At 40.5% G+C, this 21,922-nt stretch overlaps 3 protein-coding genes across 11 annotated transcripts in view; 2 read left to right on the forward strand and 1 right to left on the reverse strand.

The window, feature by feature from the left end:
* Positions 1–776, forward strand: part of tprb (translocated promoter region b, nuclear basket protein) — a 34,066-nt gene extending 33,290 nt beyond the window's left edge. For both annotated transcript variants that reach the window (XM_061778926.1, XM_061778927.1), the window contains exon 51: positions 612–776. In XM_061778926.1, the coding sequence (XP_061634910.1) occupies positions 612–661 (50 nt within the window). In that variant the 3' untranslated portion in view covers positions 662–776. The remainder of the gene's footprint in view (positions 1–611) is intronic.
* Positions 440–9,549, reverse strand: prg4b (proteoglycan 4b). Of its 6 annotated transcripts, XM_061778929.1 has the most exons (15): positions 9,439–9,549; positions 9,273–9,351; positions 8,966–9,082; positions 8,381–8,503; positions 8,025–8,105; positions 7,862–7,903; positions 6,683–6,742; positions 6,340–6,594; positions 5,047–5,991; positions 3,645–3,731; positions 2,656–2,792; positions 2,408–2,564; positions 2,205–2,312; positions 1,452–1,580; positions 440–961 (listed from the first exon to the last, which is right to left on the reverse strand). In XM_061778929.1, the coding sequence occupies exons 2-15, from the start codon at positions 9,337–9,339 to the stop codon at positions 852–854; spliced, it is 2,418 nt and encodes an 805-aa protein (XP_061634913.1). In that variant the 5' UTR covers positions 9,340–9,351; positions 9,439–9,549; the 3' UTR covers positions 440–851. The 6 variants fall into 6 exon arrangements, with proteins under 6 accessions (XP_061634913.1, XP_061634916.1, XP_061634915.1 ...); XM_061778932.1 differs by lacking the exon at positions 8,025–8,105; XM_061778931.1 differs by lacking the exon at positions 6,683–6,742.
* A 5,436-nt stretch (positions 9,550–14,985) lies between these two features.
* Positions 14,986–21,922, forward strand: part of fcho1 (FCH and mu domain containing endocytic adaptor 1) — a 50,586-nt gene continuing 43,649 nt past the window's right edge. The window contains exon 1 of one of the 3 annotated variants that reach the window (XM_061778882.1): positions 14,986–15,122. The gene's annotated coding sequence lies outside the window, so the exon portion shown is untranslated. Of the gene's footprint in view, positions 15,123–20,668; positions 20,751–21,922 lie in introns of those variants that run through there. The other 2 variants (XM_061778884.1, XM_061778883.1) reach the window with 2 other exon arrangements.

Consider the following 21,922-nt stretch of genomic DNA (forward strand, 5'->3'; position numbering starts at 1 on the left):
TTTGATCAAGGATTCCTTAAAAAAGACGCCTGCAGATACTGCATTTTGAAAGTAGTTTTATATATGTAGTTGGGGTGCATCTCAATATTAGAATACAGTTGAAATGTTCATTTATTTCAGTTGTTCAATTCATAAAGTGAAACTAATCGATTCATTACATGCACAGGAAAATACTTTTCAGAAGGCCAATCCTAATGTCTACATAAAGAATAAGTTCGATTGCTTTGTGATATTCAAAGTTTTGGGTTTTGCTGAGCTATAATCATCAAAATTGGATGTATAAAAAAGTAATGTCTTGAATTTATATAGTTTCCTTCTTTTTTTTTTAAATTAAACTACTGAAATAAATTGTTTTCCCTGGTATTCTAATTTATTCAGATGCACCTGTTACATAGATCCACAGTGCTGTGCTTTCAAAGCTGTAAGAAAAGAACCATGCTTACAATTTGACACTCTTTATTGCAAATTAAATATACAGTTACAGAGTCTGCTTCTAATGTGAATATCTTTGCATGCTTTTTAAAGGTGTGCGTTTTCATTTGAGACTTGAGAAGCACATTTTATTCAGTCGCTATATGTGAGGTTTAAACCTATTCTGTGTATTCCGACAGGGCAAGCATTTCCTTCTCGAGGAGTCCATGGCAGACGCATTGCAAGATGAAGCTCCTGCAGGGAAATCCCTGACAGGACCTCCTTGATTCAGTCTTGATCTTGTTCACCTGTTCTAAATCCCTTTGCTTTTATATTGCTTACAAATAAATCAGGTTTTGATCACAGTCTGTGATGAAGTGATGTGCTTTCTGAAAAATGTTATTAAAGGTTTTAGATCAGTCCAACATGGTCTGTGGTCATCAGAGTGTTTGTGGACAATTGATGAAGTTGTTGTTCTGAGCGGATGGGTTTTCTCTTGGGGGAGTGACAGCGGGCTGCTCACCATCCATCCTAATATTATAGGATTTAGCTGCGAAAGACATAAAAACACATGAACTTGGTTTTGGGTTCTGTCTATGTTAGTTAGGACATTCCTGTGCCATAATGGGAAATGTATACTTGGAGGCATTTAAGAATTAAGTATCTATGGTATGAAATACATCCATCCGTCTTCTATAGCTGGTGCTTATTACAGCTGACTTTAGGCAAGAGGCACAGGGTACAGACTGATCGTGAGCCAATTGCAGGTCACACTATGAACAATTTGGTCTGCAATTAACCTACATGTTTTGGAAATTCGGAATAGAGCTGTTTTAAAAACAATAAAATGTAGAATATTACTATACACATTACTACATACTTGAGAGTTTAAGCTATACTTGCACTGTTATGGAACTTTGACTGCAGTCAGAACTGCAGTAAACTGTGTCTGGCACACCCTAACAGACATGGTCCCTGTTCTAGACTCCTCATAATAAAGTTTAAAATGTGTTTTTAGGTGAAGCTCTGCTGTTACTTACATCTAGAGAAGACATAGTATTTGTAGCCCTCTGGTTCCCTGGAACTGGGGACAGAAACAGCTGAGGTGATGGTGGTGGGGAATCCTCGCCAGGCCGTCCGTATGTTGATTGTGGGTCCCAAAAGTGATACTGGAAACAAATCTGCTTTGTCAAAAACAACTCGTTAACATTTCACGCTTAATGTTTCTCATAAATGGTGCTGAGGCCCTTTCCCATGTGCTAAATCTCACAGGATCAGGTTGTCCCTCTCAGTTGAGGCATGACTCATTTTCCAGAGAGCTGTTGAAACTCAAAAGTGGCCTGCGTGAGTTCACTGTGTGTTAAATTGCTCTGCTCACACCCACTGTGACATTTACCACACAATTTCACTCCAAACAGACCGGAATCCACTCCCTTTATCAGAAATTCTGCCTTTTAGATGGTAATTATGCTCAGTTTTGATTGACGCTGTCAGAGAGGTATTCATTTAACAGTCTTCCCTAAACAAGCCACACACTCTGGCCCACAACATCCTGACAGAGATGGCACACTCGCTCTTCCCGTGCCTCCACACAGCCTGAAAACAAAACCTGCTTAAAGACCTCATGTTAAATCATGCACACGCTATCAAAATGTGACAATTCTTTTTAAAAAAAAAAAAAAAAGGCTTCCACAAACTAGATCGCTGACTTCGTCTGGGTGACAACCAGTAACCTATCTAAATCTAAATTCCCTCACGCAGTGAGAATTGTGTACCAGTAGTGCCATTCCTACCTGCATGTCTCACCACTCGGTTGCGGACTGTGTAAATGGCATAGTGGGGTTTCTTGTTACATGATGGACCCGTGCCAAACTTATATGAATATTTCTGCACCAATCCACCTGGAAGAATCAACAGAGAGTGGGCATGAGTTCATCCATTGTGTCAAAATGCAATATTGGGTAATTGACCATAAAATGTGGTAGATGTGGTTCACCTCTCTTGAAGAAATAAACAGTTTCTCTCCTCCCGCGGTACCGAGGCACAGACAGAGCAGCTGTGATGTGACCTCGAAGTCCATCAAAGCCTGTCTCAACAACCTTTGGATAGCCTGGGTCCAAATTATTGTTCTCAAATCTCCAATACTGGTTTCCCTGCAAACCGTATGAAACGCATACATTAAAATGTGATGTTTCCATTTTTTTTCCTTTTGTTAGATGATTCAAATGAAGTCACACAAATGACCTTCAAGATGTACGTTTTCCCCTGACAATTGCAACGGGTGAACGCAGTGTCAATGGGGGACGGGACACCCCACCCTTGTGTGATGTCACGGGCCGGACCTGGAACCCTGTTTATGTCCAAAAACCAGAAGTAGTGACCTGTGGACCAGAACATTAACACATTATTAGACTTGTCCACCTGCAAATGAGAACATTGAAAAAAACTAGTAATAGCTATGATCATCATCAGACTTTCAAATCCTATGTAAAAATTACAAAGATTTGAACTACAATTTCAAATCAAATACCACCGATGAGTATACTGAACATAGTCAAAAGCCTTTTCCTTCCTGTCACATACACTGTAAAAGATCAGAAAATCAATAAACACATACAGTTCAGATGAAGACTAGCCATACCCTTGCCAAATGTTAAGTAAATATGTATTTATCAAATCTTCTGGCTGGGCCCAGCAAAAGAAAGTGGCAAATATTTGCTACTTTCAAGATTTTGACAATAGTTTCAATGTCCAAAAATATTTGTGTACTTTTTTTTTCAATACAGGCATATCCAATGCTCTAAATGTGATCAGAATGCTGTATCTGTTATACATTATGCTAGGAACTCCAAGGATCCTTAAAACTGTCAATGATATGAATCATCTGTAAATGGAGAATTTGGTACAGTCTTTTGCTACTGTCCGGCTGAAAGACTTTCATTTAATGCATCCAATTTTATTTTTATGGCTAATCTTGGGCTTAACTCTATTTTCTAACAATACATTCTGAAAAGGTCTGAAAAAAAGTGGTCATGTAATAATGTTAATGTCATATATTAAGATGTGAGATGGACACAGAAGCACTGGAACTGAAAACAAATTGTGGCTCTTTCTCCTGTCAGGAACTGCGTCCCATTGTCACAACAACAAATTAGATTTTGGGAACCATAATGACTGTACTTTTCTGTACTAATCTTTACTTTTTGTAATGTTTTTCTCATCTTGACACCAACCTCTGAAGACCGCAATTGTGCCGTTCTTCAATGTGGTGACTGCACTGGCAGGCCGCCCGCTGCACAAGTTTGTGTCATTGCTGTCATCTGGAAATAAAGACATCATTAATAAAATCATCGCTCTGGGGAAAACAAAAATTATAACAGCAATTTAATCTGAAGGTGGGCGGTTCTGGGCATTGAAGTGATTTTCTTTCTTTTTTTTAACTTTTTATGTTTTCTTATTGGAATTGTTTGAACTATTCACTCTATTCATATTGTGGGAAATCAAAAATAATGAAAGGAGATGGCTCAATTTTCCCTGGTACTGTGCACAACTTACCCCAGACATGGGGTAAGTTTTGCCACAAGATAACTTTTTGTGGACACCCTTGCTATACATCACCGAATCGTTATGTTCACACTGAATCTCCTTGTTTTATTGTTTTGTTTTGTTTGGTTTGAGGGGATTGTACATCCTGAAGTATATGAAGTCATGTATTACGTTGCCAAAAAAAACTTTAGCTAACTTCGGTAGTTATCCTGAAAAAGAAGTGGCTCGACCTACCCTGGTCTCCCCTACCACCAGCACTGTTAGACATTCCTGTAAATTCTACTGTTATTTACCACAACCAGAGTAGCCAGAGAAAACACTCACAGGAAGAACAATGCAAACTTGACACAGGAAGGCCGGATATGAACCTTTTATACGTGCTAACCAGACGGCCACCGTGACGCCAGCTTTATCCATCCATCCATCCATCCATTTTCTTTACCGCTTATCCTCAGTAGGGTCGCGGGCTGCCAGAGCCTATCCCAGCTATCTTCGGGCAGGAGGCGGGGGTACACCCTGAACCGGTCGCAGGGCACAGAAACAAATAACCATTCGCACTCACAGTCACACCTACGGGCAACTTAAGAGTCTTCAATTAACCTACCATGCATGTTTTTGGATGTGGGAGGAAACCGGAGTACCCGGAGAAAACCCACCCAGGCACGGGGGGGAACATGCAAACTTCACACAGGCGGGGCCGGGAAAAATAATTGGCTAGTAAAAATGCTGTGAGTGGCTAATCACACTGGGAAACCACTAGCCACAGTGGCTGGTGAGAAAAGAAAAAAAAAGTCAAGCGCTCCCTACCACTGTGCAAATATAACATAAAAACTCTTAATACCTCAGTCCATTAACAAATCAACTTGAACAACCAGTAGGATAAGATATGAATGGATGAGGATGACAAGGTATATTGCACTAATGTAAAGTATATGCGGTGTTGATCTATATATGTATTCATCTATGCATCTGTGCCTTGCTCCAAGACAAATTTCTCCATCAACCATAAGTAGAAAACTTACGATTCCCAGACTTCCTTTCTTTTTATTTTCTTAGAATGTTCTCCTGATATTCAAAGCAAGCGTTTACCTGCTTGGTAGTCTCTGGAACTATCCACAGTCTGCACTGCATCCACTGGCTTAGTCCCAGGTTTGAGAGCAGGTTTATCCACAGGAGCTGTAGTTGTCAGTAGACTGGAAGGGTTTGGCTTGTCCTGAGGTTTAGGAGTGGGTTCAGATGATTGAGGACTGGTCGGTATCTGGGTTACTGTTTGTGGATCACTGGAAGGTTTTGCTGGTGTAACCTCATTCGAAGAATCAACCTGTGACACATCTATAGGCCAAGGATTAACAGTTGTTATGACATCAAGGTCGGACCCCACTGGAGAAACACTAGTGGAGGGATTCTCAGGGTCCGATGGGGAGGAATCAAGGTGTGTTGTAACAACTAAGGTGGTTGGGATTGATGGTGAAACCACTGTCGTCAAATCAGGAATCATAGGTGCTTCAGAGTTTTCCGCATCTGTGGAGGACTCTTGTGTGGATTCTAGGGGTGCTGAAGTTGTGGAGGACTCTTGTGAGGGTTCTTGTGGGACTGAAGTTGTGGACAATCCTTCAAATGGTTCTTGGGGTGTTGAAGTTGTGGAGGACTCTTGTGAGGGTTCTGGTGGCACTGAAGGTGTGGATGACTCTTGTGAGGGCTCTAGAGGTGGTACTGAAGATGTGGAAGACTCTTGTGAGGGTTCTTGTGGGGCTGAAGTTGTGGACTGCTCCTGTGAGGGTTCTGAAGATGCAGCTACGTTAGGAGCTGTAGGGGAAAATGAGGGTGCGCCCTCTGTTTTTTCAGAAGCAGCTTCAGTCGGAGCACCAGTCTGTGCCTGAGATGTGATCTCCTCCCGTGTGGTGTCAGTTGTGGGAGACGGTTCTGGTTGGTGCTCAGAAGTCAGAGTGGGTTGGTTGGAAACCTTCTCAGCTGCAGTGGTGGCTTGAGGGGATGCTGTTCCTGAGTCTGGCAAAGTGGTAGCATCACTGCTATCTGGAAATGCAGGAACAGCAGATGAATCAGAAGAACCCACCTGTTGTGATCGTATTTACAAAAGTCCAGAAAATCAAGTACAGTGGACCTTCTGATATGTAAAGTTTCAATGGTTCACCAGTTCAATTTTAAGGATACCAGATCCTGAACTTAACCACTAAAACTGGCAAATGAGATTAATTTGAAACTCAACCAAATTGAAGGTTGACCAACCTCCAGAAAACAATTGTGTTTGGATTTCAATCGAATTTCTCTAATAAAGCTTTGTCAGTCTATGTTCAAATCCATCTACGTACACATCAAAATCAGCCTCAAGTTACCGCCCGTTGTACTAGAATTTTTACACACCTGCAGTGGTGGTGACACCATCAGCCATGTCAATGGTGGTTAACTTGACCTTGTCCTCTGAAGCTGTCGTCGCCAATGTACCTGCCTCTGTGCTGGCCTGTGAAGTGTCTGTTATCAAGGCGGCTTGAGTGGAGACCAGATCCAGTGGCTCAGCTGGAGAGGACCCATACACGCTAGTGCTATCTGGTGTCTGACTTTCCTCTGGAACTTCAGTGTAGGACTGGTCATCACTGGGCATGGTCTCGGTGTACATATCTATATCCACAATGTCATAGTGTAAAAACACTGCTACAATTTGCTGTGAAAGTGAAAAATGTCATTCGTTTCCCATAAAATCGCTCACCATTATTGACATTATCTTGTGTAAATGATATTGGATTCACCACCGGAACCTCATAATTATCTGTCACAGGAAAATATGAAACAAATGATACAAATGTCTGCACGCCAATGCATGAATCAATACTTTCAAAATACATTCGTACTAAGGAACAAGCAATGGAACTTACTGACCATTACGTCTACAGGAGCAAAACATGGACGAACATATGGATTTAATTCACTATTCCGAGAAGTCTTCATGCAAGATGTTGGAGTGCGTCTGGAGAATTTGCTCCATTCATCCATGAATATTGTAAGGGTAGCGTTGGACCTGAAAGAGGGCCAGTCTCACAACCATCCCAAATTGTGTTTGATGGGGTTGAGGTCAGGGTTCAGTACGAGTTCTTCCACACCAGAATCATCCAAGCATGCCTTTATGGCCCTTGCATTGCGCATTGGTGGCTCAGTCATGCTGAAACAGAAAAGGGCCTCCCCCAAACTAGTGATTTGACCCATCCCTGATTGGTTAATTACCAGTTAACAGATTAAGAGGTGTGTTCGAATACTTTTGTCCATAAGTATATGTCTTGCCATCCTCTTTTGCTTTCCCTCTCTTGGGTGTGAAGCTGTACCCATCAGTCTCCCACACTATGATAGCAACGGCTCTCTTGTGTTACTGTTGGCCACTCAAGCTTGTGGTTCTTGGCTCGTTCCTGGATGGAGACCAAACCGCAGTAATAGAGCCACAGTGGGACAATCGCTCAAGAACATCCGCTTGATCATTTAGTCTTGCACCACTGGAATCCATCCAGTCATCCATCCATTTTCTATAGACCACGGGTGAGCTGGAACCTGTCCCAGCTACAGTATGTTCACTTCAACTACAATTTTTCTAGCTGAGTTTGGGCGAGAGGCAGGGTACATCCTGGACTGCTTGCCAGACAAGTTCAAGGCAGATATAGACAAGCAACCATCCACTCTCACACCTACGTATGGAAACATGCATGTTTTTGGAGATGTGGGAAGAAGCCGGAGTACCCGGGGAAAACCCAAACAAAAGGGAGAACGTGCAAACTCCATATGAGAGGCCGAAGCCGAGATTTGAACCCCAAAACTCAGAGCTGTGAGGTAGAAGGGCTAACCACTGTACCCACCATGCTGTCCCACCACTGGAATATTGGACTAAATTTCAAATCATTACCTTCATCGTTTTCCCCGCTGAGTGCCAAAGGTGGCTGTTCCTCTGTTGGAATATTGAGAAATAAATGTTAGCGGGATCCCCATATGCAGTGTAAACAATATACTGACATTACATACAGTATATATTTTGTTCAAAACAAGCCTTTTTTCCAAGTTAAAGATACCTTTGGGGTTTTTAGCATCTACATTATCACATGAACTACTCGTTCCTGGTGCTGTTGCACTGGATGCTCCATTGTTTTCCTCTGTGGCAATTGTTAAGACAAAAAAATAACATCAACCCAATGTGTTGCTGTGGATTCCTGCATGCATTGCATGCTACATGCGGGTTGTCATGCAGGACTACTTGGTATTGAACGACTATTTTTACCATCTGTACCTGTGCTATTTGTTTATTGTGTTGTTCATGCAAAGTAAGTGAACTCCAAGTCATTGATATGGATAATGCACTGTATTTTTTGCTCAATATTTGTTTCAGAACACTACACTGATCATGCTGAATGTGCTGGCCAAAGCTTGCCTTCTGGATCACAGTGGATCTTGTAATCTGGACAACACTGCTTGAATTTAACACAATCAGAGTCGCAGCTACACGGTTGGCCTCTCTTGAATGATTCCCCACATCGACCTCTACAGGAGTTCTCTGTGGCAAATAAATGTAACACGACACACCTGTGCAGTGAGCTGCAGCAAATGAATGTAGTACATAAACAATGACATTGTTTTTATTCTTGAGGAACATGAGGGCAACAATATACACTCACCCGACGCTTTGGGGACATTAGCAGGCCAACGAAAGCCAGTATAATTATAATCATTATTATAAACAAAATCATAAAAACCTTTCTTTACAAGGATAACAAAAAAAAAACATGTGAATGATGACATTTTTTTGTGGTTGTACTTAGCCAATATTATGACCAGTGAGAGTGTACTGTCTTAATGTATATATTGGTGAAAGCTTAAATGAAGGTGAAATGTTGAATGCTGAGTGCTGAGCGTTTGATCAGTGTTAAAATATACACTTGCCCTGCCTCTCAGCAAAACCAATATTGATAGTTTAGCATTGAACTGAGATATGAGGGGAAATACAGTATTCACTCACTTGTGGTGCATTGGGATTCAAAGTCGTGGCAGCATTCGCCGTAGGGCATGCAGTTATAGTCACATTGGCACAGGTAACCACGGTAGTACTCATTACCACATCTCCCTCTGCAACTGGCTGTTTGTGGGAAGACAGCATTGAATTACAGAAAAATTGAGTGGAGAAGAGATCACACACACAGGCCTCTCTGTCTGGTAAATTATTGCCACCATGGTAAACATAAATGAGTACAACAAACATTATTCATGATTTGTTTACTCACAGCATGCACCTAAAAGTCACCATATAACTAAAGCATCATACTCACTTTGACTGACAATTGGAGTCAAGGCACAAGCCAGCAGAATAAGCGAACGTAGAAGAGTCAAAGACATTCTCCTGTATATCTGAAAGTAAACACATTAAATTAGGAAATCAATGTTTCTTTTTCTTTAACCTGGATGAGTGGAACTCGTGCACAAAAACGTCCGTACCAAGCATAAGTCTCTGTGTTAATCCTGCTTAACTTTGGAATCCTGCTACTTTTAAAGGCTGAGAGAGGCCGGCTAACTTCGTCATAATTGGCAGATCCGGTCTATAGTGGAAAGTGATGAGCTCAGGCCGCAGGGAGGGTCTTCTCGCTCAGACAGCTCAGACAGCGCGTTTCCTCACTAACAGCTGGCAGTACACCAGGCAGACTTCTGAAAATAAAAAAACTTTATAATGAGCCACACACAGAAGACAGTTATTCCGTCACAAGTGACCTTTTTCATCAGGGTTCTTTTTTTTAATTTTTTTTTTATTATTACGATTATTCCATGTGTGTCAAAACAATACTGTCAATTATTTTCAATGGGTGAAATAGTTGGAACTTGATAATTATTGAAATACATGAACTCTCTTAACTTTTCTGATTCATGGCCATTTTTAAGTTAAGTCTCCCACAGAAAAAAAAAAACTGCGGCAACCAAAAATCCCTTTTGACATCTAAAGTGAGTCTGCATATACAGTATATTGTGTGTGTGTATACACACACACACACACACACACACACACAGGGTGATTGAAAAGTAACTCCATATTTTAAAATAACTATAATTTATTCATATGTTGTAATATTTTTCGAATTTTTTGTGTGTATGTTCCATGATTAAAAGAGAAAGTCTAATCTACCAAACCAACGACTTTGGAAGAACTTGAAGGGCGAATACGAGAAGTTATGTCTTCCATCCCACAAGAGTTCCTTGCGAAATCAGTTAATGCGGTTCCCAGGCAGCTTGAGAAACTGGTGGCTAATGCTGGCGCCCATATCCTATTTGAAATAAAACTCCATGCAATACACTTTCTTCTCATGTTCATTTCTTGTAAGAATTATAGTTCAGAAATGAATTACAAGAACTTAAAAATAGCGAGTTACTTTTCAATCACCCGGTATATACTGTACTGTTGTACAGTATTGAAACGACAAGGTAAATTCCTTTGTTTTTGTTGTATCCTGAAGACATTTGGGTTTCAGATCAAAAGATGAATATGAGGCAAAACTTCAGAATTCCAGCTTTTATTTCATTGTATTTACAGCTAGATTGTTGATCTAGAGTGTTAAACAACTCAGGACAGAGCACCTTTTGTTTGAAGCCACCCACTTTTCAAGTGAGCAAAAGTATTGGAACATTATTAAATTAACTTAAAGTGAATAACATTTAATATTTGGTGGCATAACCCTTACTTGTAATAACTGCATCAAGCCTGCGACCCATTGACTTCACCAGACTGTTGCATTCTTCATTTGAAATTCTTTTCCAGGCCTTTACTGCAGCCTCTTTCAGTTCTTGTTTGTTTCTGGTGGTTTCTCCCTTCAGTCTCCTCTTTAGGAGGTAAAATGCATGCTCTATTGGGTTAAGGTCCGGTGATTGACTTGGCCAGTCTAAGACCTTCGACTTTTTCCCCCTGATGTAGTCCTTTGTTGTGTGGGCAGTCTGTTTTGGGTCATGGGGAGTGGCAGTGTGTTTTGTGTGTGTGTCTGTGTGTGTGCAAAAAAAAACACAGTGTTGTGTTTATGCAACGCGAATCCACTATATATTATAACGTCAGTCACTGGCATTACTGTGGAGATTTAAAAAAAAAAAAAAAGCCATTCATTTTATTCCCCTCAAGGAGAGTGGAACAAGTGGGTCCAGTACGCTCTCTTGTGGTGACACTCTGCATTACTTTCCATCAGGCCCAACTTTTTGCGTATCATTGCCTGAAAAACGACGAGCTGTGTCATTTGCGTCAGAACTAGTTGTAACCATATTGATCAAAACTGGACTCTCAACAGTTCAATTAAGATTGAAAGTTTAGTGCAAGTCAGGAAACTTCAATATTCGAGTTGTACGTCACTTTTGTTGTTGTTGGGACTACACTTGAAAAGACACTGTGGTTATTTGCGTTTCGAGGGCATACGTTTGTGCACATGGGATCCGCACATATCAGAGGCGCCGCAACTGGCTTCCATGTTACACGCCCATCAATAACAATGCGTACTGCATCAACAACGTGTCACAGTTGGAACCCCCTCCTTGGGCCTCATTCTCGCTTTTTTCTTCTGGCTGGTGGCACCCCACGCTTGATATTGGTTCATGTTCGAAAGCCCACATTATTGACATGCTTGTTAATGTCATTGTTTTATTTCCCACCGTCTGAATTTTAAATATCCTATTTTGATGATGCACCTAGTAGGCTACCGATGAAAAACCGAAAGGGAAGTCAACGTTTTATTTTACTTCTCTCCTGATGTAGCTATTAATGACTCATGTAAGCAACGTTTTGGACTTCAAGGCGCGCAGCCGCGGACGCGCCTTCGTTTTATGACGTCATCTAACGCAGGATAGCTGGGCTGAGCGTGTTTTTGCGGCTCGTGCATCTGTTCACTGCTGAACTGCATGCAGCACCAATGGAGCAAGATATAACCGAATCACCCGAGCAGGTTGAAGTGACTGCAGGACATATGGAGCACAACACGACTGATGCTCCTCTGGAGGAGAAGGCAACTGCAGAACCTGAGGAGGAGGAGGAGGAGGAGGAGGAGGAGAAGGAGGAGGAGAAGGATGAGGAGGAGAAGGAGGAGGAGGAGGAGGAAACCATATCAGCACTTCCTGCGGAGAAACCCAATGGTGCGCCTCAAGAAGAGCAGGATGAGGAGGAAACCACAGCAGCACTTTCTGAGGAACAAATAACTGATGCACCTCAGGTGGATGAAACCACGTCTGCACCTCAGGAAGAGGAAACCCTTGCATCAATTGAGAATGACATGGAAGTAACTGGAGTGACTCAAGAGAGTAAGGCACCTGCATCGCTCGTAACTCAGTACACGCAGACGTTAAAGAACTTTTCTTCCAAAGACCATTATTTTGAACAACAGATAGAGCAACGGAAGAGAGAGTTAGATTTAAAGCTTCAACAACGAAGGACCACCAATCTGCTGCAGCAGATTATGGAGCAGGCTGCACCGGCTCTGGTGTACCAGGACTTTGAGAGACAGAAAAATCGGTCTGTAGCTGAGGAGTCGGGCTCGTTCGGCCTCCTCAGACCCGCCGCTGAGAACATGGCCGAGGTCCAAACCGGCACTGATCAACCTGATGAACACATCAAAGCAACCGAGGATGAAAAGGAGAACGGGCAGCACAGAGGAACAGAGGAGGACAAAAACGAGGAGGTTGAACGCCACCGAGGCACAGAGAATAAAAAGGACAACGAGGTCCAAGAGCTCCTGTCACAGACAAGTCGCACAAGTATCCAGCACAGGAGGCGCAAGGCCGAAGACAAAGAAAACATTTCAAAAAAACAGTCAATAGGGGAATGGTTAAAGAATTTTTTCAAGATAAAAACAAAAAACTAATGCTCATCTGAGTGAAAAGTGTCTCCCTACCTCTGAGCAAGTGTGGCTCGACACAGGTATTTAATTTCCCCTGGGATGAGATACACACAGTGCTGTTACTAGTGATATACAGTAGGAGAATAATAATAAAACAACATTGATTTTTAATGTAAGACATCAACGAGCAACGTAGAGTAGTAGAATTCATTCACAGTCTCAAGTGCATTTGAATATATAAGGTGGAACAAATAACAAGTGTGGCATAGTAATAAATTCATCTACATGAATTATAGCGCTTGTCCTCATTAGGGTCATGGCTCAGGTGAGCTGGAGCCTTAGGCAAGAGGCGGTTTACAGCCGGAATAACCCGTCACATTAACATTCACACCTATTGACAATTTAGTCTTCGATGAACCTAACGTGCTTGTTTTTCACATGTGCGAGGAAGCCACAGTCCACGGAGAAAATCCACGCAGATGTGGGATTATGCAAACGCCACACAGGAAGGCTGGAGCTGGGATTTGAACTCTAAACCTTTTGAACTGTTCACTGTGCTGCCCCTACATGAACAACTAATATTGTAAAAAAAAAATGAAATACCCCTTAGGTATGGAAAACCATTTCAGCATTTTGTCAATGTTTTGGATTTCCAGCAGTTTAAAGTCCATGTGCTAGTATGATTTTTAACCTTACCAGAAAGAAAATGACTGTCTTACTAGTAATGTTTTATTTCTACTTCTGCTATTCACTACCTTATGCACACTAGTACAACTTGGGCATACTAGTTGGACAACTCCATGTAACTAGTGAGGGAAAAAAAAACACCAGTTGACATCTGCGTGTTACTTGTGTTACCAGTGAAACGTTTGATATTAACTCGTATAATTTTACATCACTAGTGGGACAGTTGTCAACTCGTGCACAGTTTTGCCTTACTAGTAAGCTGTTGTTGACCTACTAGTATGCCAAAGTTATCCTAGTAGTGAGGGGAAAAAAGCGCACTAAAACAAGGTTCACACCTTGACCTGGATAGCAAGGATATACTATAGGATATTTATTTGATATCCTTGATATCCAGCTTGGTCGAATGGTCGTACTAGTAGGCCAAAAGTGGGACTAGTAGTGGAAATAAACTTTACTCGTAAGAGACAGTTATTCTACCAGAGCAGCTGAGTTGTGTGGCTGAATTGTTGTCTGAATAGTGAGGAGAAACAGTGTACCAGTACATGGACCTTAACATGACATAACATTAAGGATACTGAATAAATGTTCAAATGACTTTCCCTATACCGTAGACAGTGATTCCCAACCAGGGTGCTGTGGTGTGGCACACTAGTGTGCAGTGAGAGATCGTCAGGGGTGGAGCAGGAAATTAGCCAATCAAGAATGAATTCAATTACAATGATCAATTACAAATACTGTATATCTTTGTTCATCTATGTCAGCGACGTATAGTGTCAGGCAGAATAATTACATGAAAGAGGGTACAAGAAACTTGTTGCCATTGATACAAGAGAATACGTCATGGCTCCTGCAAGCCTATGAGCTCGGTATTAAACGGGCCCAGAATTCACACTAAGCGCATTACAGTAAATTAAGACAAGATCATCGTATTTTAGTATTTATTGTTCCATTTTTTGGTTTTTGTTTAGTAGTGTGCCGTGAGATTTTTCCAGGTTAAAATGGGTGGCTTCGCTGAGTGAAGACTGGAAAACTGCCGTTGAAGCGTCTCAGATGAGGAGTAGTTTAGTGATGTCGATGTAGTTGCTGTCCTCATCCAGCTGGGGGTGCCCTCGTTTGCTAATTAGGTTTGTGTGGGGAAATTGAGCAGAGAAAGTCGTAACAAAAAGCGACAGTGCCAAATTGCATTCATTGCGAGTACAATGTGTGAAATTGTTACGTTCTCAGACCTTTGCGCACGTAGTACACTGTCAATATTCCTTATAGGTTAGAAGCCGCTCTCAAATGACGAATGCTAGCTAGCGTCTTCAAGTACCAAGTTTTTATTTTTTTTAAGGATGGGTGAGCCCATGTAAATAATCAACCAATAAGATATTAGTATACACACTTAGAACACGCCCCTGTACCGTTGCTATGCCTCCTTCACGGGTTCTCTCTGAGTGACGGAATAGGCAGCCAATCGTCGCTGTGCAGGGTGGGAGCGGGAGTGCACACTGGAAAGCTTTGCTCATTTCTACTACAACAAGCATCCAGCTGAGAGTGAGGGTCGGTTACCAACAACACTGTAGGACGGAGGCTGGCGAAACACTGGGGATGGACAATGCTATATAAAGGTCTCCGGAGCAGTCTACACAGCCACAGGTCATAAAGTAGCCTTTATTTCAATTACAAGTGTGTTCAGCCTCCGTTAATAACACAATTGACTTGAGAAGGCGTCGTGCGGTTTAGTCATGCATGGCTGTGACAGCGGTTGTTTGACATAAGCTAACGCAGCAAAGGTGTAGTTGACCTGAAGAAAACGTCAGTGTACAGTATGTATGGAAATGATGGAACCACAGTTTAAAGTTTAGTTTTCTTTAACGTAGTAGAGAAACGTGTATTTTTCATTGAGGCGTATATTGTGTTTTAACAATGTATAGAAAAATTAATGCTAACTTTAAGGCAATATTGAGTATGAATTGTTTCGTTTTAACAGGTTTCCCCAGATTGGTTTCAGTGCGGCTGTTTTAAACATAACCAAGATCTATAATGCAAATGCCAAAATGTATACAGTACTTTTCATGCACTGGTGGCACCGTTGCTAAATGAGCTCAAACACGTTATCTTTTCATTTATCCTCTGTGATGCCTCCTGACCACCACAGGTATCAGCTTGTCATCGGACAAATAGTTTTACTTTGAGTGAGGTTTCTGTGGCTCTTGAACAGATTAGATGCTACTCAAGAGGATATGAGCTCAATATTGGGTTTCTTGGCTGGGTGCATGGGCCCCAAAAGGTTTGTCGGTCTGCTGTAGATATCCAGTTACAATTCATGATTTGATCGATCTTCCAATCAGTTTTTATCAAATTTTCATTCAATCCTCAATTTAATTACATATTGTTACAGAATAGCTCTGGTCTTTATTTGTGAACCCTGATCCCTTCAGATGCAGAAAAATGCACTGCAGTTATACATGAATGTATAATTCTACACACAGTATTGTATCTGGGATTTTATCCTGCTCTCCCCAAATGTAAATTAACTTCCAGACCATGTGTAGGTGCTAAAATATGTAAAGTACAGTATATACTGAAGCTGGCTTGTTGATTTTAACGGTGAAAAATATCATGTGGTGCAAGTCAGTAATATTGCATTTATTAGTTATTCATATTTAAATTTTTTCATTCAAATTATTCAGAGAAATAACCCTCAAGCACCTACATTGTGTTCAAAACTGGAGCTTTGCAGTAAAGTCAAAATCAACTTAAGTACTCTTGAGTAAGGAGGATGAACAATTGTCTTTTTTTTAATCATTGATTTATTGTTCTTTAAACTAAATGGTCATTTCAAATTACATTAACAGAATTGAGTTCACTTTCGCGTTTGATTAGATTACAGTGATGTAGGAAATAAAAGTGAAACATTAAAATTTTTGTCATTTCACGTTTCATTGCTAAGAAATATATATATATATATATAATTTGGTTGCACAGTTAATTGAATTTTAATCGTGATTGCGATTTTGGCTGCCATGATTAAATGAGCCTGATCATCAAAGATTTTTATTTTATTTTTGTAAAATAAATGCAGGCACTGCTGCATATGAAAAGTGCTTCATTTGTAGGAGTGGACGCAACCTAGTCAGCCAGCCACCAAAGGGTGAACATATGATTAAGATTAAGGCTTCATTAAGGGCCGGCACCATGCTCCGTGGTCAACTTCAAAATAATATCTTAAAATGGGATTGATGTCCAATGTAGTAATATATTAAGTTTTTATTTTGAAGTTTCACATACAGACCCTTTCCAAAAAATGTTAAAATCATGGAAAAGTTAATTTATTTCCATAATTCCATTCAAGAAGTTAAACTTTCATAGATTATAGATTCAGGGCCCTCAATTAAATACATTTCAAGTATTTATTTGTTTATTTTTACATAATTTGAGTTTCCAGCTCATAAAATCCACAAAATCAGGAATTAAATTTTTTTTTTAATACTGTGAAGAAATCGCCATTTACTTTTTAGTTTTTGTAGGAAAAAAAAGAGGAATTTAGGGTCACATTAAATCAAAATATGGTACTTTCAAAACGATGTTAATATTCAGTACTTGGTTGGGAATCCCTTTGCTTTAATCACTGTCTCGATGCGCCGTGGCATTTAGGCAATCAGCCTGTGGTATTGCCTGGGAATTATGGAAGCCCAGATTTCCTTGATGCTTGCTGTCAGTTCATCTTTGTTTTTGGGTGTAGTGCCTCTCATTTTCCTCTTGATGATACCCCATAGATTCTCAATGGGGTTTAGATCCAGTGAGTTGGGTGGCCAGTCAAACACTGTGATGGCATGGGTATCCAACCAGGTTTTGGTGGTATGGGGTGGGGCCAGGTCCTGCTGGAAGATGAAATCTACATCTCCATACAGATCCTCAGCAGAAGGAATCATGAAGTCCTCAAAAAGATTCTGGTAGACTGTTGCGGTGACCTTGGATTTAAGAAAGCAGAGTTTACCAGCACCTGCACTGGACATTGCACCACAAATCATAACTGACTGTCGATATTGCACACTGGACCTCAAGCAGCTTGGGTTCTGTTCTTCACCCGTCTTCCTCCAAACCCTCGGACCTTGATTCCCGAGTGAAAGGCACACTTTACTTTTATCGGAAAAGAGGACGTTGAACCACTGGCCGACAGTCCAGTCCTTCTCCTTGGCCCAGTTGAGACGGTTCCTGCATTGGCTCAGGCTCACAAGTGGCGTGACCCGAGGAACCCGACAGTTGTACCCCATATCCCGAATGCGTCTGAATGTGGTGGTTTTTGAAGCTGTGACTCCTGCCTCATTCCACTCTTTCTGGATTTCTGCTAGATTCTTCATAGATTCTATAATCTATGAAAGTAAATTTTTTTGAATGGAGGCATGGAAATAAATCAACTTTTCCATGATATTAAAATTTTTTGGAAAGGGTCTGTATAATGTACTCCCTGCAAGGAAGAAGTGGATTACCCTGGCCTCTGTAGCTGTGCTATAATAATACAAATAGAGGAAAACGGGCAAGAAATAAAGGAGTGTGTGTGGATATTTGAGAAGCTGTTGGCAATGATGGCCCCATTCATTGACTATGCTTGTGAATTTCGGCAGTAAAGGCTCTCCACGCTTTGCTTTTTAGCCCCAGGTACATATGGAATCTTAAATATTATATTAATATAATATTAATAAAATAATTTATCAGAGGTGGGTACTAACGCGCTACATTTACTCCGTTACATTTACTCAAGTAACATTTTGGATAATTGTACTTGTCAGAGGTGGCACGGTGGTTAGCACGTCTGCCTCACAGTTCTGAGGACCTGTGTTCAAATCAGGCCTCGCCTGTGTGGAGTTTGCATGTTCTCCCTGTGCCTGCGTGGGTTTTCTCCGGGTACTCTGGTTTCCTCTCACATGCCAAAAACATGCACGTTCTAAATTGTCCATAGATATGAATGTGAGTGCGAATGGTTGTTTGTTTATATGTACCCTGCGATTGGCTGGCAACCAGTTCAGGGTGTACCTCGCCGCATGCCCGCTGTTACCCTGGATAGGCTCCAGCACGCCCGCGACCCAAGTGAGAATATGCGATGTAGAAAATGGATGAAATAGATGCACTCCAATCAAACGACACAAGAAGTCACGTCCGCACACAAAGTCTTCTATTGGGCTTTGCGGGCCAATCGAAGTAAGTTGTGCCAGCCCCTCGCGACTGGTGTTTACAGAGTAGGAAAAACAACAGCTTTAACATGCAGCCTAGGTTTGTCACTGCCCAAACTTGGATATTTCAGATCACTTCAAACTTGAGAAAGCACCTTGTGGTTTTCTCTCAACTTAGTTTGTTTTTTTTCCACTTAAAAATTTTAATGGTGGCAGGTTTGTGTGGACTCCCAATTTGAATGTTGCACAAGGATGCACTCCCTCTTATAACTGGCATGTGGCTGTGTTCAGATGTAACACAGCCACATGCCAGTTATAAGAGGGAGTGCATCCTTGTGCAACAAGATTTATTTAATTTAAAAATACCTAAAAAACCTGGCATTTGAACAGGGGTGTGCATAATTTTTATATCCACTGCTTCATTCTTCCTGTATTTGTAAAAGATTAAAGATTGTATTTATGTTTTAGATTAAGTGATATTGTTCAGCAATATCTGAATTTGCACATTCATATTTATTGAGTTATTTTTATTTTATTTGACGTTCATACTCTGATTTTAAAAAAATAAATCAGAAGTTACTAGTTACTCAGTACTTGTACTTTTTTCACAGAATACTTTATTACTCTTACTCAAGTAATCTTTGGAGGACTAATTTTACATGAGCCATATTATTCAAAAGTAACAGTACTCTTATTTGAGTACAATATTTTGATACTCTACGCACCTCTGTGTATTATTGAGAAACACATTATACATGTAATATATTTACTGTATTGCCCGAGTGGATCTCACTTCATACCCGGAAATGACCTGTTTGTTGTTAAAGACGTCATAATGGAATGTGACATTTTTGATTGGCCGTTAATCTGCAACGTTGCGATGCCCTTCGTCTGCAATTCATATTTCAAATTGCAACAAAACTAGTTGCCAATAGTCGGCCACTCATTAAAATTATTTGCAGAACCTTGCACATTGCGCCTCAGTTCAGTCGTGCGTCTCCGTGTGCGGTTGCCCTAAGATAGACATGCAGGTTAGTGCATATGATCTTGCTAAGAAATACTGTTTCAGTCTCTCATGAAAGACTGTGCTTGAGGCTGCTAATGTGTCCAGCCAAGGTGCCTCTCATCTACAGATGGAAGGATCCTGGGGCAATCTGGTCCTGGCTCTGTTTCTGGGTTAGTAGTTCATTTACTGCCTCGCTGTGTATGACGATCAACTCATATTTTATGTAAAAAAACTGAAAAAGTTGGTCGCACCAGCACATGATTTGGTCGCACATTTTTTGAGAAGGTACAGCATGACCATGGCATACCATAGTTTTGTATGAAGATTGACTGACTCAAGATATGATATTTGCAAAATATGTTTCTGTGCACAAGAAGTTTGTCCGCAACAAGCAGTAACAGACAAAACAGGTCAATTAAATTTAAAAAAACGAAGGCTTTAATTTTATTTGATCATTTGTTTGACTCAGAGGGGCCAGTTTTTATAGTAAGGGCTCCTAACTCTCGTCCCCTGGGAAAACCACTTCATTTTGAGCATTACCACAACCCTATGATTGACATACATCTAAAAACAATTGCATAAGTGTACCACCACATATAAAAGTATCGTTTATGATTATTCAGACTATTTTGCAAATTATTTAGTAACAAAACAAACCAATTTACCTGTTTAAAATCGTCGTCCCAAACAGAACATGGATAAATCATTACTACTGCAGTTATCACACTTTATTTTAATGATAGCTTGTTTCCCCTAACCCTTTAAAGGAGTCTAGGCTTTTTAACTTTGCACATATCTTCATATGTCTATGCTATAAACAGGGTTTAAACAAACAGACAGACGGATAGATTGACATATTTTAGCTTTGCTAGCTTCATAACAAAGTTATTAAAACCTTTGCACATGACTGTGTTTGTTATAAGGAGTGAAATGAAAAGTAAACTAATATTGAGATGATCATAAGTGACGTCACTCGGGGAAACAACTTTTGGTTTTACTCCAGTGACAGATGTAGCAGCATTGATAATGATAATGTTGTGTAACAAGAAAAGCTGTGGTTGACTTGTGGCTTGAGGAGTTTACCGGCTTACTGAACTTTACAAGGTAGGTGTGTGTAGCTATCATGCTCACCAGTAGTCCAGATGAGTTGACGGCTCACACTTGTCATTTAAAACTAATAAGTAGCGGGCCAGCGTCAACGTCGGTACATGGTGGACACTGGCCAGACACAACTGCGTACTTTGTGGTGACATATGTGATGCGCATGTACGCGACGGTGCTGTTGATAATGGCGTGTCCTATCTGGAACCGACAGTAATAAAATTGTGTAATTTAGCTGGACAGTGAATCTAAAACCGTAATATAGCGGAGGATTAATTTATCTGTATTCTGTGATAAGTTGCAGGGACTCATTGTTTCCAGACATGTGCGTCCTGGCACTCACATAGTTTCATTAGTTTTTATTATTAATAATTACATTTGACCACAAAAAATACAGCCAAATTTCGTTACAATAGTTAATTTTTATTAACTACTGTAATTATTTTTTTTGTCACTTTCACATTATTTCAATGACCATTGTACATGATTTTTCTTTTAAATGGACAGGATACCAACAATTTAGCCTACATATGTTCAAAAGTGGCTATATATATATATATATATATATATTATTTTTTGTATTTTTTAAATGAACAATTAATTGTTGTGGTTTGCAAATTTACCCCAGGTATCAACCAAGCAAATATCTCTCAATGCTCCATTCAATGAGTGTCTACTAGTTCTTGACTTGCTCTTTCTGTCACCTCTCTCTATTTGTAAACTAATGTTGATGTAGTATTTGTTCTTAAAATCCATATACAGTGAAAACAATGGGAGAACACACAAAATGACAATAAAAACAATGTGAGTCATTAAATAAATAGCTACTAGTGTCAACATACTCTTAATGCTGGTTGTGTGAATGTCCTTGTTAGATAGTGAAGAGTGTTTTCTGTGGCACAGCAATGTATTCTCATGCAGCTGCTTTTGCAAGCGGTGCCTGCCTGGCACATGGTCACGGACTGCAGTAGTGCTGCATTGACAAAACTACATTCAATCCAGGACAATGGGGGGATGACTGCCTGGTCGTTGTTGATCACTCTGATTGGTCCCATATTTCCTCTCTTAAAAAACAAGTATTTTTATCACTTCAATGGCTTTTCTGTACTGTGCTGATTTTTACCTTGTCATTAAATACAGGTTATGTCACCTCCTTGGTGATAATGTTTGATTTG

The sequence above is a fragment of the Phyllopteryx taeniolatus genome, chromosome 7 (assembly GCF_024500385.1).
Source record: "Phyllopteryx taeniolatus isolate TA_2022b chromosome 7, UOR_Ptae_1.2, whole genome shotgun sequence".
NCBI classification, from domain to species: Eukaryota; Metazoa; Chordata; class Actinopteri; order Syngnathiformes; family Syngnathidae; genus Phyllopteryx; species Phyllopteryx taeniolatus.

What these genes read in the sequence shown, in the direction of transcription:
- prg4b (XM_061778929.1), bottom strand. Translation starts at nt 9,339, where the DNA reads ATGTCTTTGACTCTTCTACGTTCGCTTATTCTGCTGGCTTGTGCCTTG. An exon ending in GACTCCAATTGTCAGTCAAA is followed by an intron (nt 9,083 to 9,272) that starts GTGAGTATGATG and finishes TCCCACAAACAG; the next exon opens with CCAGTTGCAGAGGGAGATGT. An exon ending in TGTTTATTTCTTCAAGAGAG is followed by an intron (nt 2,313 to 2,407) that starts GTGAACCACATC and finishes TGATTCTTCCAG; the next exon opens with GTGGATTGGTGCAGAAATAT.